The sequence below is a fragment of the Nerophis lumbriciformis genome, linkage group LG11, assembly GCF_033978685.3.
Source record: "Nerophis lumbriciformis linkage group LG11, RoL_Nlum_v2.1, whole genome shotgun sequence".
Lineage (NCBI taxonomy): Eukaryota > Metazoa > Chordata > Actinopteri > Syngnathiformes > Syngnathidae > Nerophis > Nerophis lumbriciformis.
Window position 1 is genome coordinate 20,148,328 of NC_084558.2, and position 19,087 is coordinate 20,167,414.

General features: G+C 37.2%; 1 protein-coding gene across 4 annotated transcripts in view; it reads right to left on the reverse strand.

Moving 5' to 3' along the window:
- Positions 1 to 19,087, reverse strand: part of LOC133610641 (V-type proton ATPase 116 kDa subunit a 1-like) — a 71,507-nt gene that overhangs the window by 41,136 nt on the left and 11,284 nt on the right. For all 4 annotated transcript variants that reach the window (XM_072914090.1, XM_061967094.1, XM_072914089.1 and 1 more), the window contains exons 5-10: positions 16,992 to 17,120; positions 16,829 to 16,911; positions 12,991 to 13,117; positions 12,771 to 12,853; positions 11,212 to 11,305; positions 7,929 to 8,141 (exon numbers count right to left, since the gene is read on the reverse strand). In XM_072914090.1, coding sequence (XP_072770191.1) covers positions 7,929 to 8,141; positions 11,212 to 11,305; positions 12,771 to 12,853; positions 12,991 to 13,117; positions 16,829 to 16,911; positions 16,992 to 17,120 — 729 coding nt within the window. The remainder of the gene's footprint in view (positions 1 to 7,928; positions 8,142 to 11,211; positions 11,306 to 12,770; positions 12,854 to 12,990; positions 13,118 to 16,828; positions 16,912 to 16,991; positions 17,121 to 19,087) is intronic.

Below are 19,087 nucleotides of genomic sequence, written 5' to 3' on the forward strand. Positions count from 1 at the left end.
ATATGTATGCAGTTCATAAAGGAATGCGACTAATAGGTTGAAACAAAAAGTCTGAACACGACACTAACTGTTTCTCTACTCAAAAGCAGGCAGTCAGAACACGACAACAGGAAGCAGGGCTCACGAAGCTTTGAATGGAAAGCAAGGGCCAAGGAAGAGGATATCGTTGCTGTATAACAATGGGGAAACAAGTCAATTATGCCAAAATATTGCCTTTGAGTGTTTGGATTGGGTATTTAAATATTATGGAAAACAGTTTTCCATCCCTATGATACGTTATTAGTGAAGTGAAGTGTGAGTATTATGTAGTTTTTCAGAGGCTTCACATACATTTACCAGGCACGCCAAAGTCACATGACTGTCATTGCAATGCAGTAACATGTGAGAGCTAACAGATTCTCCTACATGCTTCAAAGGGGAGTGAAGATGTATGGAATCAGCAACTAACTCACTGCATTCCAGTTATGGAGGGAACCATATGAAAATTTCATTTCACAGTTATTGTGACCAAAATTATCGTGTTTATCATTATTGTTGGATATGCTTAAAAATTACTCATACACACACTGAAATCTTTAAACCAAGTTTTATCTAAACGAATAAATACAATAAATAGACACAAAATAAAATGTATTAGCAGAAAAACAATATTGTTTTGGCTTCTTAAGGTTCATATTATTTCAGTGCTTGCTCGAATGAGAGGCAAAACGTACACTAGCTAGATCCCTATTTCCAGTAAGTCATACATGACAATATGGTTTATTTTGGCCACACGTCTTTTGGGACTTTATTTCCTACGATCCTCTATTGCAGTGTCTACATCCGCCACGTAGAAAATTACATTTTGACATAGGTACTAATGTAAATGTTTTGCAGCACAGGAGCAAAACTTTACCACCAGCTGCTAAACATTAAATATTTTTATTCTGCCAGACACACACAGCACACAAAACACGAACAAGAAAACAACCATTGCCAAGGACTGGACAGAACTGCAGTCAGCATTAACTACAAACGAGACCGTATTAACTGGAAAATGGGATCAACATAAAGACAAGTAATGTTTAACGTTTAGATGATAACTGTTTAGTTTTGTTTCCTAATGTTGTGTTGTGTAGTATGTGTTGATTTGTCATAAATATGCTTACTTAGCAACGGCATGTCATGCATGAATTAAAAAAATGTTTTACAGTAATTACTAGGGCTGTGAATTTTTGGGCACCATACGATTTGATTCGATTGCATTCTTGGGGTAACGATTCAAATCAGAATCGATTCTCTTTTCAAAGCGATTCCCGATTAAAAATCAAAACTTTTTTAATAATATTGGGTGCCAGTTTTTTGATCAACTACATTCCTCCATAAAATAAATAACAACTATGATCAATTTATATATTACTTAAAAGAAACTTTGTTTTGTTGAGTAAAATTCTAACCAAACATTTATTAAAGTCAAATACAAATAAGGCAACAAGAGAATCTCAGGGCATTCAATCAATCTCAACCAGACTGTGGTGTGTTTTAGAAGACGTTTCACCTCTCATCCAGTCATCTGTTCATGCTCACAGACTTAAATTGGTCAGATCTAGACTAAATCCAGACTAGACTGACCAATCTAAGTCCATGAGCATGAACGGATGAAGCCTACTCGGAAGAGAGGCAAAACATCTTCTAAGACAATCCAAACAGTCCAGTTGCGATCGATTGAATTCCCGGAGATTACAATGACCTGAATGAATGAAAATGTTCATAGACACGCGAGGGAGAAAGGTATCCAAGACTTGTCTTTTCTCGGGGTTGTGGGGCGCATCAAAAATATATTTTGCCTGAATGGCTGGACAGGACGGATTAAAAAAAAAAAAATAGTAATAATAATAATAATAGTCTTTTTTCCCCCCAAAATTGTGTGATTTTTTTTTTAATCGATTCAGAATTGTTAAAAGTAAGAATCGTGAAGTAAAACATAATTTATTTTGACACCTAACACAAGTTTGTCTTTTTTTTATGCATTCTAATTAGTAAAATACAGCAAGTACGAAGTGGCTAACAGTGCAGCTAATGAGAGTACACTATTCCACCCATAAAGTTTACATTTTGTGACCTGAGTTTTAACCAAGTATCAGCGATGTTGTTATTATAAGCCCTAATGCAGACAAACTATTTTTAGCTGCGCTGTGATCAGAAAGAGCTAACTAACTTAGCAAGCTACAGTATTGACATACACAGCTGCTGCTGCTGCATCGCCTCTAAACTGGTAAAAGTTAATAAATAATGCCTTCTCACCTGGATAGTAGAAAGTTGTAGCCATAAACCAAGAAGTTGGTCAACATTGACATCCAACTTATACCCAGAAATGATGAGATAGAACGAAAAGACGCTCGTTGGTGACACTTTTAATTTTTTTTAATTTTTTTACATTCTGTATGATAATGATTAATTCTTCATCTAAACGAGAAGATATGAACATCCCATCAGTTGTCATCTCAGTGAGAGCAGGCATTGTACAGTAAGTGGTTGTTTTATTATGTTCGTATTTCGTAGTTTTCTTGTTTAGCACTAAGTAATTAATAATGCTGCATGATGCTTAATATTTCACTAAAGCTGAATCTGTTTAGCACGCAGCTTCTCAAATTTGTAGCTCATCCTCCGTATATTCAGGTTTAAAAATATAAGGTTCTGGATCATCAGTTGTCCCAAAGTAGTTTGTGCTGTCTCTCATGAAGTATGCCATGAGTAGTAGTGTTGTTGTTGGGAAAAGCAAACAATGTGATGTGTCTGTGAAATTAATATGCCATCGTATGCTTCAAATGAGCAAAATATGAAAATATTACATGGTATTAGTATGAATGTGCCTGTTACTACATATACACTTACATTGTAGGCCTGTTACTACATATACACTTACATTGTAGGCCTGTTACTACATATACACTTACATTGTAGGCCTGGGCGATGTATCGAGTTTATCGATAAATTGGCATTTTTTTGTTGCAGACAATTAAAAAAAAAAAATAATAATGTTTTTTCTTCACTTGCTTTGGTATATTTTTCCCACCAGGGACTTCTGTAGCTTTTCCCCTCCCCCTTGTTTCCTTCATTCTAGAGTCACACACATGAAAACATGGCTGATGCTGACACAAACAAGAACGAGACGTTTGTTCCAAAGAAAAGAAAAGTATTGTCAGTAGTTTGTTTTGCAGTAACAAGCGTGGAACAAATGACTGTACACTGAAAAGTTTGTTTAAAAAGGCAGCAGAACAACAAACTTATTCCAGCATTTGAACCAAACCTTCCAGCCAAGTGCGGGAAATGTAACTCTACGAAGTAAACAAGACCGCAACAACAACAAACTCCAGCTAAAAAGCAGCTTACTGTGGTGGAATCCTTTACACAAGGTACCAAGTATGATGAGAAAGGAGCACAATACACAGAGCGATCACTGAAGTGTTCGCTCTGCACATCGGGGAGCACATACAATGACATTTTCTGTTTTTATTCACATACTAAAAACTATAGTCCTCTCAATGTTTTACTTGAATTTTTATTTGTATACAATGCTAAAGACTAAATTTGTATTTTATTGTATTTGTTCAAGACATAAGTTTTAAGTTCACACTTTATTGATCTGATTGATTATCTATTATTACTATTCATTTATTATTGGTATCTATTGATTTATTGGAGTTTACCTATTTGCATGCAATGTACAATGCTACATTTTTTATTAACAGAAGTATTTTGTTCAAGACAGAAGTATTACCTCCCAGAGGAAGGTCTTAATTTAGATCTTTGAAAATGATTCCATAAAAAGTACAATTTATATATGGTCTTAAAAGAAGAAGAACATTATTAAAAATAATTTTGCTAAAAGTAAGATGCACTGTTTACATTGTTGTTTAAAACTACCAGTTTTTGATCAAATAAAATAATCCTTATATAAGGATTGTGAATGAAAGACAAAATTCTCCAAAAAGTGTCAACTGAAATTTAATGATACATGGTTACGGAGCTTTTTCTTATTTAATTTCCTTTTTTTAATTCAAATAGCATGTTATCCAGCCAAGTATATAAGTAATAAGTATATAAAACATTGAACTAATCCCTAGTTTGTTTGGTTTTTAGTACAGATGCTATGAAACTGGCACGTTAAAAATAATGTAAAAAATTGTGATATTAATGAAGATCAGATTATTATTTTTTTTTTTTTTTTTGCCATACCGCCCAGCCCTAAAATCTGATTATCAGCTTGGAATAATCACAAATAAGGAAGCAACACCACACAAAAGTTTGTAACACAACAATATTTTCTGTTCAAAAGACCCTCAAAGTCAAAAGTCTAGCGATCCGATAATCCACAGGCCAATATTAATTCACTCAAAACAGTAAAAAATTTAAGTACGTAATACAATATTTCGTAAAGTTGCTCAGAAGCAAGATAGCATACGCTGATAGTTCTCTAGTTGCTGTCTGACGTTACTCCATCACGCCGAGTTTACGTGGCATCAAAACTATATGATATACAGTACCATGTAAAAGGTCAGTGCTCTGCCAACATAAATATTATTTCCAGCTGGGTGTAATTATAATGAATAGAAACACAGTGACTTGTTTAAGACTTAAAAAGCAGGTGTCAATAAAAGACTTCCCTGCTGGGAGATGTTACATGATGTTAACCTCTTGTGCCAATAACAATTGTAATAAAAATGTAATTTTAACATGTATATTCACACCAATTACATATAGTAGGGGTGTCCAAACTATTTGACCTGGGGTCCACATTGGGCTAAAAGAATTTGGCCGCGGGCCAAAGCAGACTGCATGTAACGTAACTATATATATACATATATATATATATATATATATATATATATATATATATATATATATATATATATATATATATATATATATATATATATATATATATATATATATATAGGCTTTGTGTACATACATATACATATTTTATTAATATATTATATACATATATGGTACATATATGTGTGTATATATATATATATATATATATATATATATATAAATAAACATATATATATATATATATATATAAACATAAACAAACACACGCACACACACAATGTATACACAATATATATATTCAAGTACGTGTATTTATATAGATATTTAATTTGTATGTGTAATGTAATTAAATAAGCATCTAAATAAATTTGATATCGAAATCACTACATTAACTTCAGTTGTTTTTTTTATTATTATTTATTACAACTTTGTGTGCTGTTTCAGAGTGATCTGTGATCATGTACACAGCTGTAACATAATCTGCGATCGCAGTGCTCTAAGTCTGGATATTAATTTCATACCAAATTGAAGAGGGAAGTTTGCCAAACATGTGAGAACACAAACTGCAGTAAAGCCATATTTTCGCAGGGTAATTGCAAATACACTGTTGTATTGATGCGTACACACACACACACACACACACACACACACACACACACACACACACACACACACACACACACACACACACACACACACACACACACACACACACACACAATCATGCCCAAATACACACATTATAGAGCTTTTTTTCGCTACACAGAAACAGAAACGGAAATACTTTATTAATCCCCGAGGGGAAATTAATATTTTCATCGCAATCCCATTTAAGAGCAGACAAACATTACAGGGAGACAGAACAGGATCGCTGACGGGTCTGCCAGCTTCTGGCGCCCCTTACAAAAAAGGTGAGAAACAGGTAAATACTGGGGGGTGGTGAGAAAAAAAACTATTCAGTCTAAGCCGAGGCCCTGGAGAGGGGGTCCAGACTGAGGCCAAGGGGAAAAACACACATAAGCATGTGTGTAAGAGAGAAACATCAAACATCAAAGAACACAAAGGACATTAAAGACATTAAAAAAGCAGAGCTGATGCAACCATCCATTTCTACATACAGCTACAAAAGTAAAACAAAGACAACAACAAAAAACATATACACTGTGGTGGCCTCTGCGGTGTTCCACAGGAAAGAGTTGATTGTGGCGTAACAATAATCTTATGTACCAAAATAACACTTCGGTTTGCATTGATTATAGCACGCTATAACAGACTGAACAACACATAACTTTAACTACTTCAACTTGAACAACTCCCCACCCACATCAGACCCTGATGACAATGCAACATGAAGTATAAACTATAAAACATTGAACATTAAGAGTATGTGAAAGTTCGACTCTTACCTTATTTACTTCCCTGACGACCTCCCTAAAGTTTTGTATCAAACAGCTAAAATGCGGCAAAAAAGGGGAAGTGTGAGAGTGTTGCAAATCACCCAACAAGCACTGTTATAGATTTATATATGTGTAATTTTTAAATTATACGTGTTTTATATTGTCCACAATGTTGAAATGGCAGGTGTGTAATACACGACCGTGTGTTGACTTTATTTGTTGGTTATAGTTAATTTATATTATGTGTGGGGAAAGTTGTTTGGATTGGGTCATATATATTGATGCCGTGCTCGAGCCACTGTCAAATGAGAGTCATGGTCATTGGCCATCGAATCTAACCTTACCCACAAGAGGACGGCAATATCACTCCAATTCAGTACACAGTGGACAAAATTTAGGCAAAAACACGCCGCGGGTCAATCTTCTCGTTAAACTTGTGAAGTCTCGCAGGCCGTACTGAAGACTTTTGGCGAGCCGCACTTGGCCCTGACGATATAGATACCTACTGGTGCCCTAACACTATAATAGAAATAATTTATATTGATAAAAATGACCACCTCCATGAATCGGCACCTAAAGTGGTCGCGGAGTATGAATACCCAAATGGTCCAAAGAGCTATGATGTCGGGGTCTAAATGCCACTGGTAGGGTTTCCCAAAGCAAACTGGTGATGGGTCAGACTAAGAGCGATTCAAAAGACTCCATGAAAAAAGGACAATCCAGGAACCGTACCTCGCCCAGGCGAGGGATGCCGGGCCCACAAATGCGGATATGTCCATCAGTGGAGCCGAGGTTGCTGAGAACAAACAAACTGCCCAGTGGCAAGGCCCCAGGAGAGGACAAGATTAGCCCTGAATACCTCAAGGCTCTGGATGTTATGGGACTGTCATGGCTGACACGTCTCTTCAACATAGCGTGGAAGTCTGGGACTACCTCTGGATTGGCAGACTGGGGTGGTGGTCCACCTTTTCAAGAATGGTACTTTCAAGTACTGTTGGCTTCATCAGGCTGGAACCTTCAGTGTTCACTAGGGCGGTTTGCAGCCGAGTGTAAAGCTGCTGGGATAACGATCAGCACCTCCAAATGTGAGGCCCTGGTTCTCAGTTGAAAAAGGGTGGACTGCACCCCACGGGTTTGGTGTGAAGTTCTGCCTCAAGTGAATGAGTTCAATTATCTCAGGGTCTTGTTCACAAGTGAGAGAAGAATGGAACGCGAGTTTGACAGATGGATCGGTGCAGCGGTGATGCAGTCACTGTACCGGTCTGTTGTGATGAAGAGGGAGCTCGGTTTACCGGTCAGTCTACCTTCCTACCCTCCGCAGGAATCACCATCAGAGATAGGGTTAGAATCTTGGTCATCCGGGAGAGGCTCAAAGTAGAGCTGCTGCTCTTTCCCGTCGAGAGGAGCAAGCCAAGGTGGCTCGAGAATATACTATGGATGCCTCCTAGATACCTCCCTGGTAAGGTGTTTTGGGCATGTCCAGCCGGAAGGAGGCCTTGAGACAGACCTCGGAAACGCAGGAGGGACTACGTCTCACAGCTGGCCTGCAAACGCCTCAGTGTCCACCCGGTGGATGTAGAGTAAGTGGCTGGGGACAGGGAAGTCTGGGCATCTCTGCTTAGACTGCTGCCCCTGCGACCCAAACTCGAATAAGCGATAGATAAATGGATGGATGGATGGAAAAATGACCTACGAAAAGGTTGAACTCACCGTTCCTCTTCGTAGAGCAAACTGGATGGAGTCCAGGTCTGACACAGGACACCAGACCTCCGCAATCAGACATTTCTGAGTGACGTCTATGTTGCACAGGTTGAGCGTGTGGTAGATGGCTTTCATCTTCCTGACCTTGATGAACCAAACTCGCATGGTCTTTGAGGCGGCCTGCAATACACGTTGACGGTGGTCCTCAGTCTGGTTCAGTACCTGAGGTGGAAAAATTTGGAATTAGGTGGATGTCCAAATAATACTGTTGCCTAAGAAGACAAACTTCAGTGACGAGTCAAGGCTAAGTTATGATTTTGTACAACTGCAATGTAACCAGCAGATGTATAATATAATGAAAACACGAGATTTAGCATTGCTCACCTGTCTAGTATACTTGGTTTTATTTGGTAATAATAACATAAAATCTTGGAAACAAATTTGTTTCGAAAGGACTCTTTGAAGGCTGAATTTTCTAAATGTTCTGGAGTGTGTTGACAAGCCTTTTTTGCCCATTGGTTTTCACGAGAAATTACTAGTAAAAACAAGGTATTCTGGCCACCTGATATTCAATGTTTTGTTCCCATCCATATGTCAAACTCCTTAGTCAGTTATACAGGTAGGCCAAATGATATATATATATATATATATATATATATATATATATATATATATATATATATATATATACACATATATATATATATATATATATATATATATATACACACATATATATATATATATATATATATACACACATATATATATATATATATATATATATGTATATATATAAACCTGAGCCAAATGTTCTACTATATCAGTGTAATACATGTGTTTGGCAGACTCACACTAGCGCTGACCCCTAGCAGAGAAAACAGACTTGTTTACAGCCTGGGACCCACAACTCATTGATACGAAACAAAAGACTTTTGCAGATAAGACCCATTGCGAAGAAAAGGTCTGTCTACGCTACAATGACTTTTGATATAAATATGATGGAGCAAGGAGCATGCATGACACTGAAGACAAAGATACTGTTGTACACAGTTTTTGACAAAAGTGTTGCTAAATTTTTGTTGTGACGTTGACAGTGTCATAACAGAGTAAGAAAACCCATTTTAAATTATGAATACATGTTATTTGTAGTGCAGGAGTTTATTTGAAGCAATGTTAATTAAGTGACCATCTCATATTACATTTTTATAGACATGTTTTGCTCGAATACTAAATAGTTTTTTATTTAACAATGTGAGAGAGACTATAAACAAAAAACATGCAGAGAAAACTTTAAACAATTTAATTAATTTGTATTTGATTGAGTGAAATAAGTATTTGATTCCCTACTAGTCACATTAATTCTACTCGTTGGTAATGTTTCAATGAGGCACACAGGTTAGGACTATCCCTTCACCAAGAAGCTTGGTAAGAAAGAAATGGAAGAACAACAAGAACATGGGCCATAGCTCTCACTAGAGTTCCATTCAAGATCTCACCTATTAGGGTAAGGATGACTCTGAGAAGGGAGTTTGCATGTTCTCCCCGTGACTGCGTGGGTTCCCTCCGGGTACTCCGGCTTCCTCCCACCTCCAAAGACATGCATCTGGGGATAGGTTGATTGGCAACACTAAATTGGCCCTAGTGTGTGAATGTGAGTGTGAATGTTGTCTGTCTATCTGTGTTGGCCCTGCGATGAGGTGGCGACTTGTCCAGGGTGTACCCCGCCTTCCGCCCGATTGTAGCTGAGATAGGCTCCAGCGCCCCCCGCAACACCAAAAAAGAATAAGCGGTAGAAAATGGATGGATGGATGGACTCTGAGAAGGGTAAGTGACCAACCCCGTATTACTGATCCGGAATATGAGGTTTCCAGCATGGAAAAACATACAACCAAGGCAGCAAACTGGTGGCTAAAGAAGAAGCACATTAAGATCTTGGAGATCTGGACCTTAATCCCATTAAAAAAAAAAAATAATAATTTGGATTGAGATGATAGTTTTGAATGACAGCCCTGAAACTTTTAGGATTTAGGGAATATCTGTAGAAAAGTAGTGGGGCAAATCGCTTCTGGGATGTGCACAGAACAACTAAATTAAAGGTCTGATTGCCGACAAAGGTTTCTCAACTAAGTAATAGGTTACAATTTTTGGGGGATCATATAATCATTTCATTCGGTCAAATGTAAATGATCTATTTAATAATTTCCCAGTATTTATTTATTTTTTAATCTTCTGTGTATTTCTGTTAAAATAAACCAATTTAAAATTTGGGATAGTTCATGTGTAAGGAGTTGACTTAAAAAAAATCACAAAACCTGCATGACGGATTTTCTCCAAACTTTGCAGTAGGGTGGCACCAGAGTTGCGTATAGACAGAGTTTGGTTTCAGGCGATCTCCTCAATGATTGGTCAAAAGGCACTCGTGTGGTTACAGGGCGCCATGTTTGCTAACAACTTTGAGCTGATACTATGTGTTTGCTGTGCTTCCTCATTAGTTTTTTGACATGTAAAAATGCCCTGTTGTGCAACGTGGTGGCTGCTCCACCCGCTTGAAATGCTTTTATATCGCTTTCCCAAAAACGGAAAGAAAAGCAAGTGTAGGAAGTGAAGGTTCGCCGCACAACACGCATAACACGCCGTTAATGACATTGATTGGCTGCGTGTGAACTGCATTTGTGTGTCGACCTGGTAGTTACAGTTAATGTGTGGTGTTGGAGTTGTCCGACTGTTTTTGAAGCTGTGAAAGCATCACTGGCTGAGCCAAGTGTGTCCGTATTTGGGCACTAATAAAAGAGAGAGAGCGGCTGCCTTCAATACGACAAATTGTTTGTTTGTTTTGGTGTGATTACAGCAGTAATGACGAGTTTTGCTGTATAATAGTTTCGTTGCTGATGTTGTTCAAGTGTAGTTACGGCCGACAGTAATCATCTTTGCTCAATAAAATGATGGTTCATGCAGACCACCTCTTTAAAAGTCTTATTGTTTTTTGATACGAAATACATAGCTATGTGTTTATTTTGTTTAGAGTTTAGGTTGGAATTATGGATTTGAATATTGTGCGCTGCATAGATTTTTTGTGTGCGGAAGACAGGGAAGCAACGCGCAATTGTGCAGGCCAAAAAAAAGATTGCTGTGTTTGGCAATAGGCACCCAAATAAAAAACCCAATACCTGCACTTACATAACTGAAATTTAACAGATACTCAATGAGAAAGACTGAAAGATACATTGCATCACACTTGGCTCTAATTTTAAGTGTGAATCAAAGGCATAGGCGAAGAAACTAAACGTACCATTTGGAGATCATCAATACGACTGTTGACTCCTGCAAGCATCTCTTTCCTCTCTTGTGGGGTCTCTGGACATGGATAGAGAGAGGCACGGAAACTGAAAGAAAGAATAAACACAGCAAACTCAATCAACCTTATTTCACAAATATGAAGTAATTTAATTTCCTGTTTATTAGATACATAAGTTGGTTGTGTCAGGAGAATCAAGTGGAGAAAATAATTACCATTATGTGCGTGGTTGCATTAAGGAACAGAACATGGCAAGGAATAGAAAGAATCTGAGCTTATGTGTGTAACATGTCCTTATTTCACCATTTTCTCTTAAGGAAAGAAGGATTTCAGAATATGTAATAGTCAAGTAAATAGTTTGTCGACAGTTAATTCAGTTATAAATATAACAAATAATGAGTAAAAACTGACAGAAACATTTTATAACATACGAAATGAATACAGAATATATGAAAAATAATGCCATATTTAAATAAGAATTAAAGTAACTGAGTAAAAGAGAGAGGAGCAATCACCGCCAGCAAACTTTACGTTCAAAAAAGCCATTTTGCTCCCTCTTGCACAAATGGAAAATAGTTTGGAGCCCAAAACGCTTATAAACTTTTATAGGTTTTAATCTTTTTATAATGTTACCCGCTACAAAAACAGAATATAACAAAGACAAGTACAGTGTAAATGTGTAACGGATGCCAGCTCATGTAGCTGTGCGATAGATAGTACGTTTGTTAAAACTCTTTATTCGACATCTTCAAACCTGTGCCGCACAGCGAGATGACAGCTCGTGGACAACTAATTCAGATACAGAGCTAACATTTCAACATCAATGGCAGTAATTGAAACAAGGGAGGAAATTACAAATGCAATTGATTGTAAATATTGTGCAGTCTCCAACTGGATAAAAAGCTGCTTAATCAATTGGAAGCAATACCTGAAGAACACATGTCTGCAGCTCTAAAGATATCTTGTGGGGTACCCCAGGGATCAATACCGGGGCAAACATTGTTCAAGCTCTATAAAATCAACATTTGTATAGTTATAAATGCTATTTCCAGACGATCGGACTGTGTTTTGTTCAGGAAAAAACACAAAGAAAATAAGAATATAAACAGAAGAAAATAATACATTTTAAATATGGTTTGATAAAAACAGACTTGAATCTCAGTAAAACTAAAATAATCGGAAATCTCATATAAAAAATATACAACATAAGGTAGCAACAAATACTTCAATAATGAACAAAACTAAATGTGTTATTGTTATATTAATCACACCATATTCTCTACTGCTCGCTAGTTTTATTATCTGAGTTATTGTGTAGAAATATGGGGAAATAACTAAAATGTACGCTTAATTCATTAACTGTGTTAAGTTAGAATATTTCTTAATGTAGGTGATAGAAAACATTCAAACCCTTTATTTATTGAATCAAAAACAGTAAAATTCAATGATTCACTGCATTTACATTGCAACAAAGAGGCTGAATGAAGCAGGTTGCTGACCCCTCTGTCAAGTGTGACTACGCCTTAAATAGCCTTTTAGTACAAGACACTCACCCTTCACAGATCTTCTTCACCCTGTTCTTCAACTGGTCACCTTGGAAGAAAATGATGAAGACAGACTTGTGGACCTGGTCTCCCTGTTAAAAAAGGGTAAAGCGTTTGTTTTTTACTGCACTAACATGAAAGCTAGATTATTTTTTCTGAATACTTCTTACTCATTAAACTATACTCATCAAACTAGTAGAAGATATTTTATTTTGTATTGTGAACTGACTGTAGCGGGGTCCTCAAGTGGGTCCTCAATCTCAGCCTTCCGTAAGAAAACATTGCCTCGACACACCCGCCACAGCATCCTCTCAAAGGTTGGAATCCTCTCCCTGCTGATCACTCCAGCAACAAACCTGTATGTTGACAACCCGAAAGCATGTAGGAGGAAAATTAAAAAATGTTATGCTTCAAATGATTTGAAGCTGTTGTTTACCCAGTTATTTCTGATTGTGCTTCATAAAAGCTGAAACATCCACCTTTGCATTCAAATATACTGTACCAGAGTCATGATTCTGCCTTGTTAATAGCACAGCTATTCCTTTTAATATAAGGCATGCCATTTTATAATACTTATGTTATGGGCTGTTTTTAATACGAAGGCTAAAAAACGTTTGGATTTAACTTTAGTTTCACATAGTACAAAATGTGATTATCAAGCTATAGCCACGGACACGGAAGTGACAGATAAATTAAAGTGTATACATATGTTTTTTATTTATTTATTATCTCTTTTAGTTAGTTAGCAAAATCATTTTAAAAGTTATGGGCACATTTTAGGGCAGATCGGTGACGCAGTAATTAGTGCTCTTACCTCACAACAAGTAGGTCCTGGGTTCAATTCCCAGGCTCGGTGTCTTTCTGTGTGGAGTTTGCATATTCTCTCTGTGACTACGTGGGTTCCCTCAGATACCTGGGAATAGGCTCATTGGCACCACTAAATTGACCGTGGTGTGTAAATGCAGGATAGGCACCAGCCCCTCTGCGATCCCGAAAGGGACAAGTGGTAGAAAATGGATGGATAGATGGGTGAATTTTAATGAAACATTTAGGAAATGTCTGAAATTGTATTAGGAACAACTGATTTAATTTTGGGCTTGATCCACAGAATTTCTACTACTTTACCTCACGTATTAATATATTTCCGGACTGTAGAGCGCACCAGTATGTAAGCCGCACCCACTAAATTTTCCAAGAAAAAATATTTTCCATGTATTAGCCTCACCGGACTATAAGCCACAGATAAATACGCTGTGAATTAGTTATTTACATACCTTAATTGTTTCCAAACATTGCCTGTCACACTGCAATAACACAGCTAATAAAAAAAAAACAGAAGTCATCATCATGGACACAATAGCTGTGGAATCGAGCTCTCCAATTAGCTAAACAGACTCAATAAGTCCACGGTGACACCATGGTGAATTTACTGAAGAATTTACGAAACAATACAAAAACATTGTCATTGTATGTTAATAATACTGACAGACACTTGTAAACGTGTTAGCATATTAGCTAATGCTAGTTTTAATGCCAAAAAATGTAATGCCCATGTCCGACTCCATATGGTTATTACATATAGTCAAAAGTTTACAATTAATTGTCTGTATACACATATATTTGTAAGCATTTGACAATGATAATGTTGAATCGTTTAACAGTTTACATTACCTGTTACTATCTAGTGAATCAGAATTGTCTCACAAGTCTGTTTTATTGGATAATATATTTGTGTTTATGTATTTTTCTTTAGTAGCATCCAGTGTTCTGACTTGTGCACGGCCGTAGACAATAGCCAATTGAAGGTTCCGCCTGTCAATCATCACATGTACCTTCAATCAAAATGATTAAAGTGGAACTGCACTTAAGCCCTCTAAATAAACATCTAATTCTGAATTAGTTGATCAATATAATGTATCCAGAAGTTATCCTTTTTCCAACATGCTGTAAAAATGCATATCCTCTGAAAGTATGACTTATAATAGCCACAAACTGGATGATAAATGTTTTAATTAGGATACAATTTTAAAAACATAGCGAAAAGGTTTTATGGAACAATAAATGAACATCATACTAGGAATGCAAATGATGCATGTGTTTGGAAGTGGATGACTGATTTAAACATTTTAGAAAAATACAAGTTATGGAAGTTATATGGAAAATAATCAGTCACTTTAACATCTTAAATAGATTGTATTTTACACCCTCTCAGTTGTTTAATATGGGTACAGTAGATAGCAAGTTATGTATTAAGTGTCAGACTGCTGAAGGATCTATTGGTCATTTACTGTGGGAATGTCAGAAAGTAAGAGTTGTGGTCTTTTGTTACAATCAGCTTGTATTGACCATCCAAGGTCACCGTAGGTCACGTGCGGTACCTGCTTCACGTGACTTGCTGATGTTAGCCAAGTTAGCTCATGTGTGTTGAACTGGAGACTGAAACAAATAAGTTGTGTATGAAAAAAGCTCAGCTTCCTCATTAACATGACATGGTGTCAGAGGTAAGGACTACACGCCTACAGTGACCAAATTATGTAAAAGTTTGGACCCCTGGAGCCGCTTGATTCTGCCATCCAGTGGAGTAGCCGCAATGCAAACGCAGCGCTTTTCTCGCTTTTTTGTATACAGTTTTAAAGCCACAGATGAAGAAAAGAAACACACAGACAGACTTAGCAATTTATCGATGACCGCAATGTTATTTTCATTCATTCTTTCATGGATTGACGTATTCACTATTGGCCAAGTCCTGCAATTATATTACGTTTTTAATGCCTCTGAACATCGCATTTAATGTTTTTTAATGCCGTTTAAGGCCTTAACTTTCGCAAAATCAATTTAATGACTTTTAATGCTTTTTAATGACCCGCGGAAACCCTGTTATAATCCGCAGAGTTCAAAGTGTAGAAAAAAGGTAGCAGTTTATAGTCCGGAACGTACGGTAGTTACTAGCTTCAACATTTGTGTGTTTATGCTTGCTTCTCGCTTTGATCCGTCATCTTACGTTCACGCTTGTTTGTGCAGAGACAAAGACAATATATGAACATCAAGAATGTTCACGCCGGTCCTTTCACTCTACAATAGCTCAAAAAGTTATGGGTGGATTTTCATCATCAACACCTTTCTTCTAACTTTTATAACCTTACGAATACTTTATGAGCTTCAATTTCTGTATGTCTAAGCTTGCTTCCCTGCTTCCACTCACAGAGACAAAGAATGAATGAACGGCAAGAGGCTTCACTCCGTTTCTTTCATTCCGCTATAGATAGCTCAAAAAGTTATGGGGATATTTTGATTCAACTTTCAGGAAATGTCAGAAATAGAACAAAGAACTATTAATTACATCTTGGAGCTGATCCGGATTCAACTAGATTCGGGACAGTTTTACAATTAGGAGGTAAGGCCTAGTGGAGGTCTGTGTTGTTCTCGTTATTACATATTTTTACATATTTCAATGCCTATTGGATGTTCATAGAAAGATGATATTGCTTGCATTTAATAAAGTATTTTAATATCGCAATGCATTATGTTAGGATTTTCATGCTGGGTTGGACTTTAATGCAATTCCCTGTCCTTCGCCGACCTCCAACTGGCCTGCTTGTACTATCATTCATACAAAGTTATACTACGGCAATTTCACTGAGTGACTATTTCCAGTCTTAAGTCTTCGTCATTCTGATGTTTTCTGTTGTGCTAGACAGCAGCTGTCATTAATTATTTGCAAGAACAGTGATCGCATGAATTTAATGACATATTTAATACACACAGGAATGTAATTGAGGGTGAGTGAGTGTGCTGTGTTTTAAAAAATATGGGTCGGTTAGCATAAAAAACTTGTGAGGTGCCATTATATGATCATCTGGCAACCTTGTGCCTGCGATCTGCATGCAATCATTCCGTGCCCTGGCCTACTTCTTATAATTGTGCCAAACTTAACCACAAATCAGAACTTTACACTGGCCAAACAGGCCGGACTTTAGGTGCGAGGTTGGCCCAAACACCGTACGACAAGCCTAGTGTGACTAGGCCCTTAATTGGTAAATATACTGTCTGTAGCTCTCATGTTTTACCCCAATCTGAGTGGAGCCCCTCGGCCCCCTTCGTTGCCCTCCATTAGAGCTGAAGACTCTTCCAACAAGTTGGGATCTTCCATCTGACAAAAAAACTTGGACTTTATTATTTTGTACAATCTAGAAGTTAAGTAAAAATGGAGAGCTATAAAAGAGAACAAACCTCGTCAAAGAACTGCTGTGTTCGGTGGAGGATGTGTTTAAGCTCTGTTAACTCCAAGAAATTCTTTTTCAGGGCTTCCTGGTTGGTGTTGATCTCCTTCAGCTCATTCTCCAACTTCTCAAAGGTTGCCTGCAAAACACAAACATTATTCTTATACTTACTTCTTTTTTTGCATGTTAATTTAGATCACTGTCCTTTTAAAGTGATTGGGGGGGGGGGGGGGGTGTACTAATCAGGTCATACCAGTATACTAGCATGACCACAAGGGCTCGCATGCTTTAATACTGTTTGCACGTGTCATTCGTATGTTGTAAATTGGGGGGAAAGACAGATGGATCGGTGGATTATTTATTTTTATCATCTTGATCATAGTTCTTGACCACAGGATTATATGTTGATACCCTAGCTTTGAGTACTGTCTGACATTCGGTATTAATTTGTTCGCTACTAGCCACTCAGAAGCTAAGCTAACCATTGCTAACAAGTGAACTTTAAATGTTATTATTTTGTAGATTAGGTAATAGTAATTTAGCAAACACTATTAATATTGAACTGCGATGTGGTGGCGACTTCAGGGCTGCCAAGTTTCAGAAAATTACAAGACCTTTTTTTTTTAACATCGATTTATACCTTAAGACTGATAGATTCACCTCAAGCAGCTCTCCCTGCACTGTGGCCTCCTAATGCTAGCCTTAATTAACCAAACATTAGAATTGAAAATCATCTCCACTGTTTTCTCTGCTAGCTATTCTGTCTCATCCTCTGTCTCTGTGTTTTCAATCTCTGTCCACACGGTCCTTAATCTCTTCCCTTAAGCTCTCTCTTGATCTTCCAGTGTAGCCAACTCGTAAAAAAAGAAAAGTAGCTATTGGCTGTCATAAAAGTTGGTAGAAGTTGGTAGATGACAATATTGCCTCATTTTCATAATTGATTACCATAGAGTAGACACTATAGGAGAGAGGAATAATGTATTGGTATACATAAAAAAATAGTTAAAAAATGTGAATAATGATTAGAACTGTTAAGTTATATTTTTCTTTATTCTACATTGTTAAATGTTAATATAAAATTTGCTCAAAAGACTGAAGGGATGTGATATTCAGGAACAAACCAAATCTATTGACTGGCTCATTAACATGAACAATTGGTCTGTTTTTATTTGAGGCGTGACAGTGATGACACACTTAATTTAATCTCACTGTGTAAACCAAGGCAGAAACAGCAGCAGCTTTACACAGAGGGTGTGCGTGTCGCCTCTCTGCTCTGACTGGAATGGAATGGAACTTTAATTTAATTGCACTTAAAAGTACAAGGAAATTTGTTTTCAGTACAAGCTGGAGCAAACATTCAGTAGATGGGGGCCCCTGTGAGGTAAGGCTCAGCTGCCTCTTGTACGTTGATGACATTAGAGTGATACGCGCTATCAGGTCTCCAAAAGTCGCTAGATTTGTCGTAGGTCACTTTTGAGAATGAAAGTCGCTAAGAGGAGTAGGAAAGATACTAGATTTAGCGAAAAAAGTCGCCAAGTTGACAACACTGCGCTGAGGTGTGTGTGAGAGCTAGACACACCAAGACCTGCCTTACGTTGCCTCTGATTGGTTTACATTGCATAGTGCCTTCCGTGATTGTCTAAATTTAGGCACAAGAACTTATGGATTGGTCTTGGACTGGTTATTTCTGTCAATCAATCAGTTACTTCAACTACGACATGTCGCGAGGAATTCATTATTATAAAAAAATATATAGAGTTGAGAATAGGGAAATATAAGCGTGAGAACTGTCAAGTGTGGTGTGTTAATGGGTTAAATTGTGTGACTGTCACGCTCAAAGCGTGAGGCTTGGCAGCTTTGTGACTTGTCCAGGGTGTACTGTACCCTTCCTTCTGGCCAAGTACAGCTGCCCACCGCCCCCCATCGCGCCTTTAAAGTCGAATTGCACTGAGGTTGCACATTGTAATAAAAAATACTAGAATTATCTATACTTTTCAATACTTTTCAAAATAAAGGGCACCACAAAAAGTGTCATTATTGACTTCATTTTAACTGAAAATCTTATGTTACATTAAACCTACATTTCGCATTTGAAGAACAATTTTA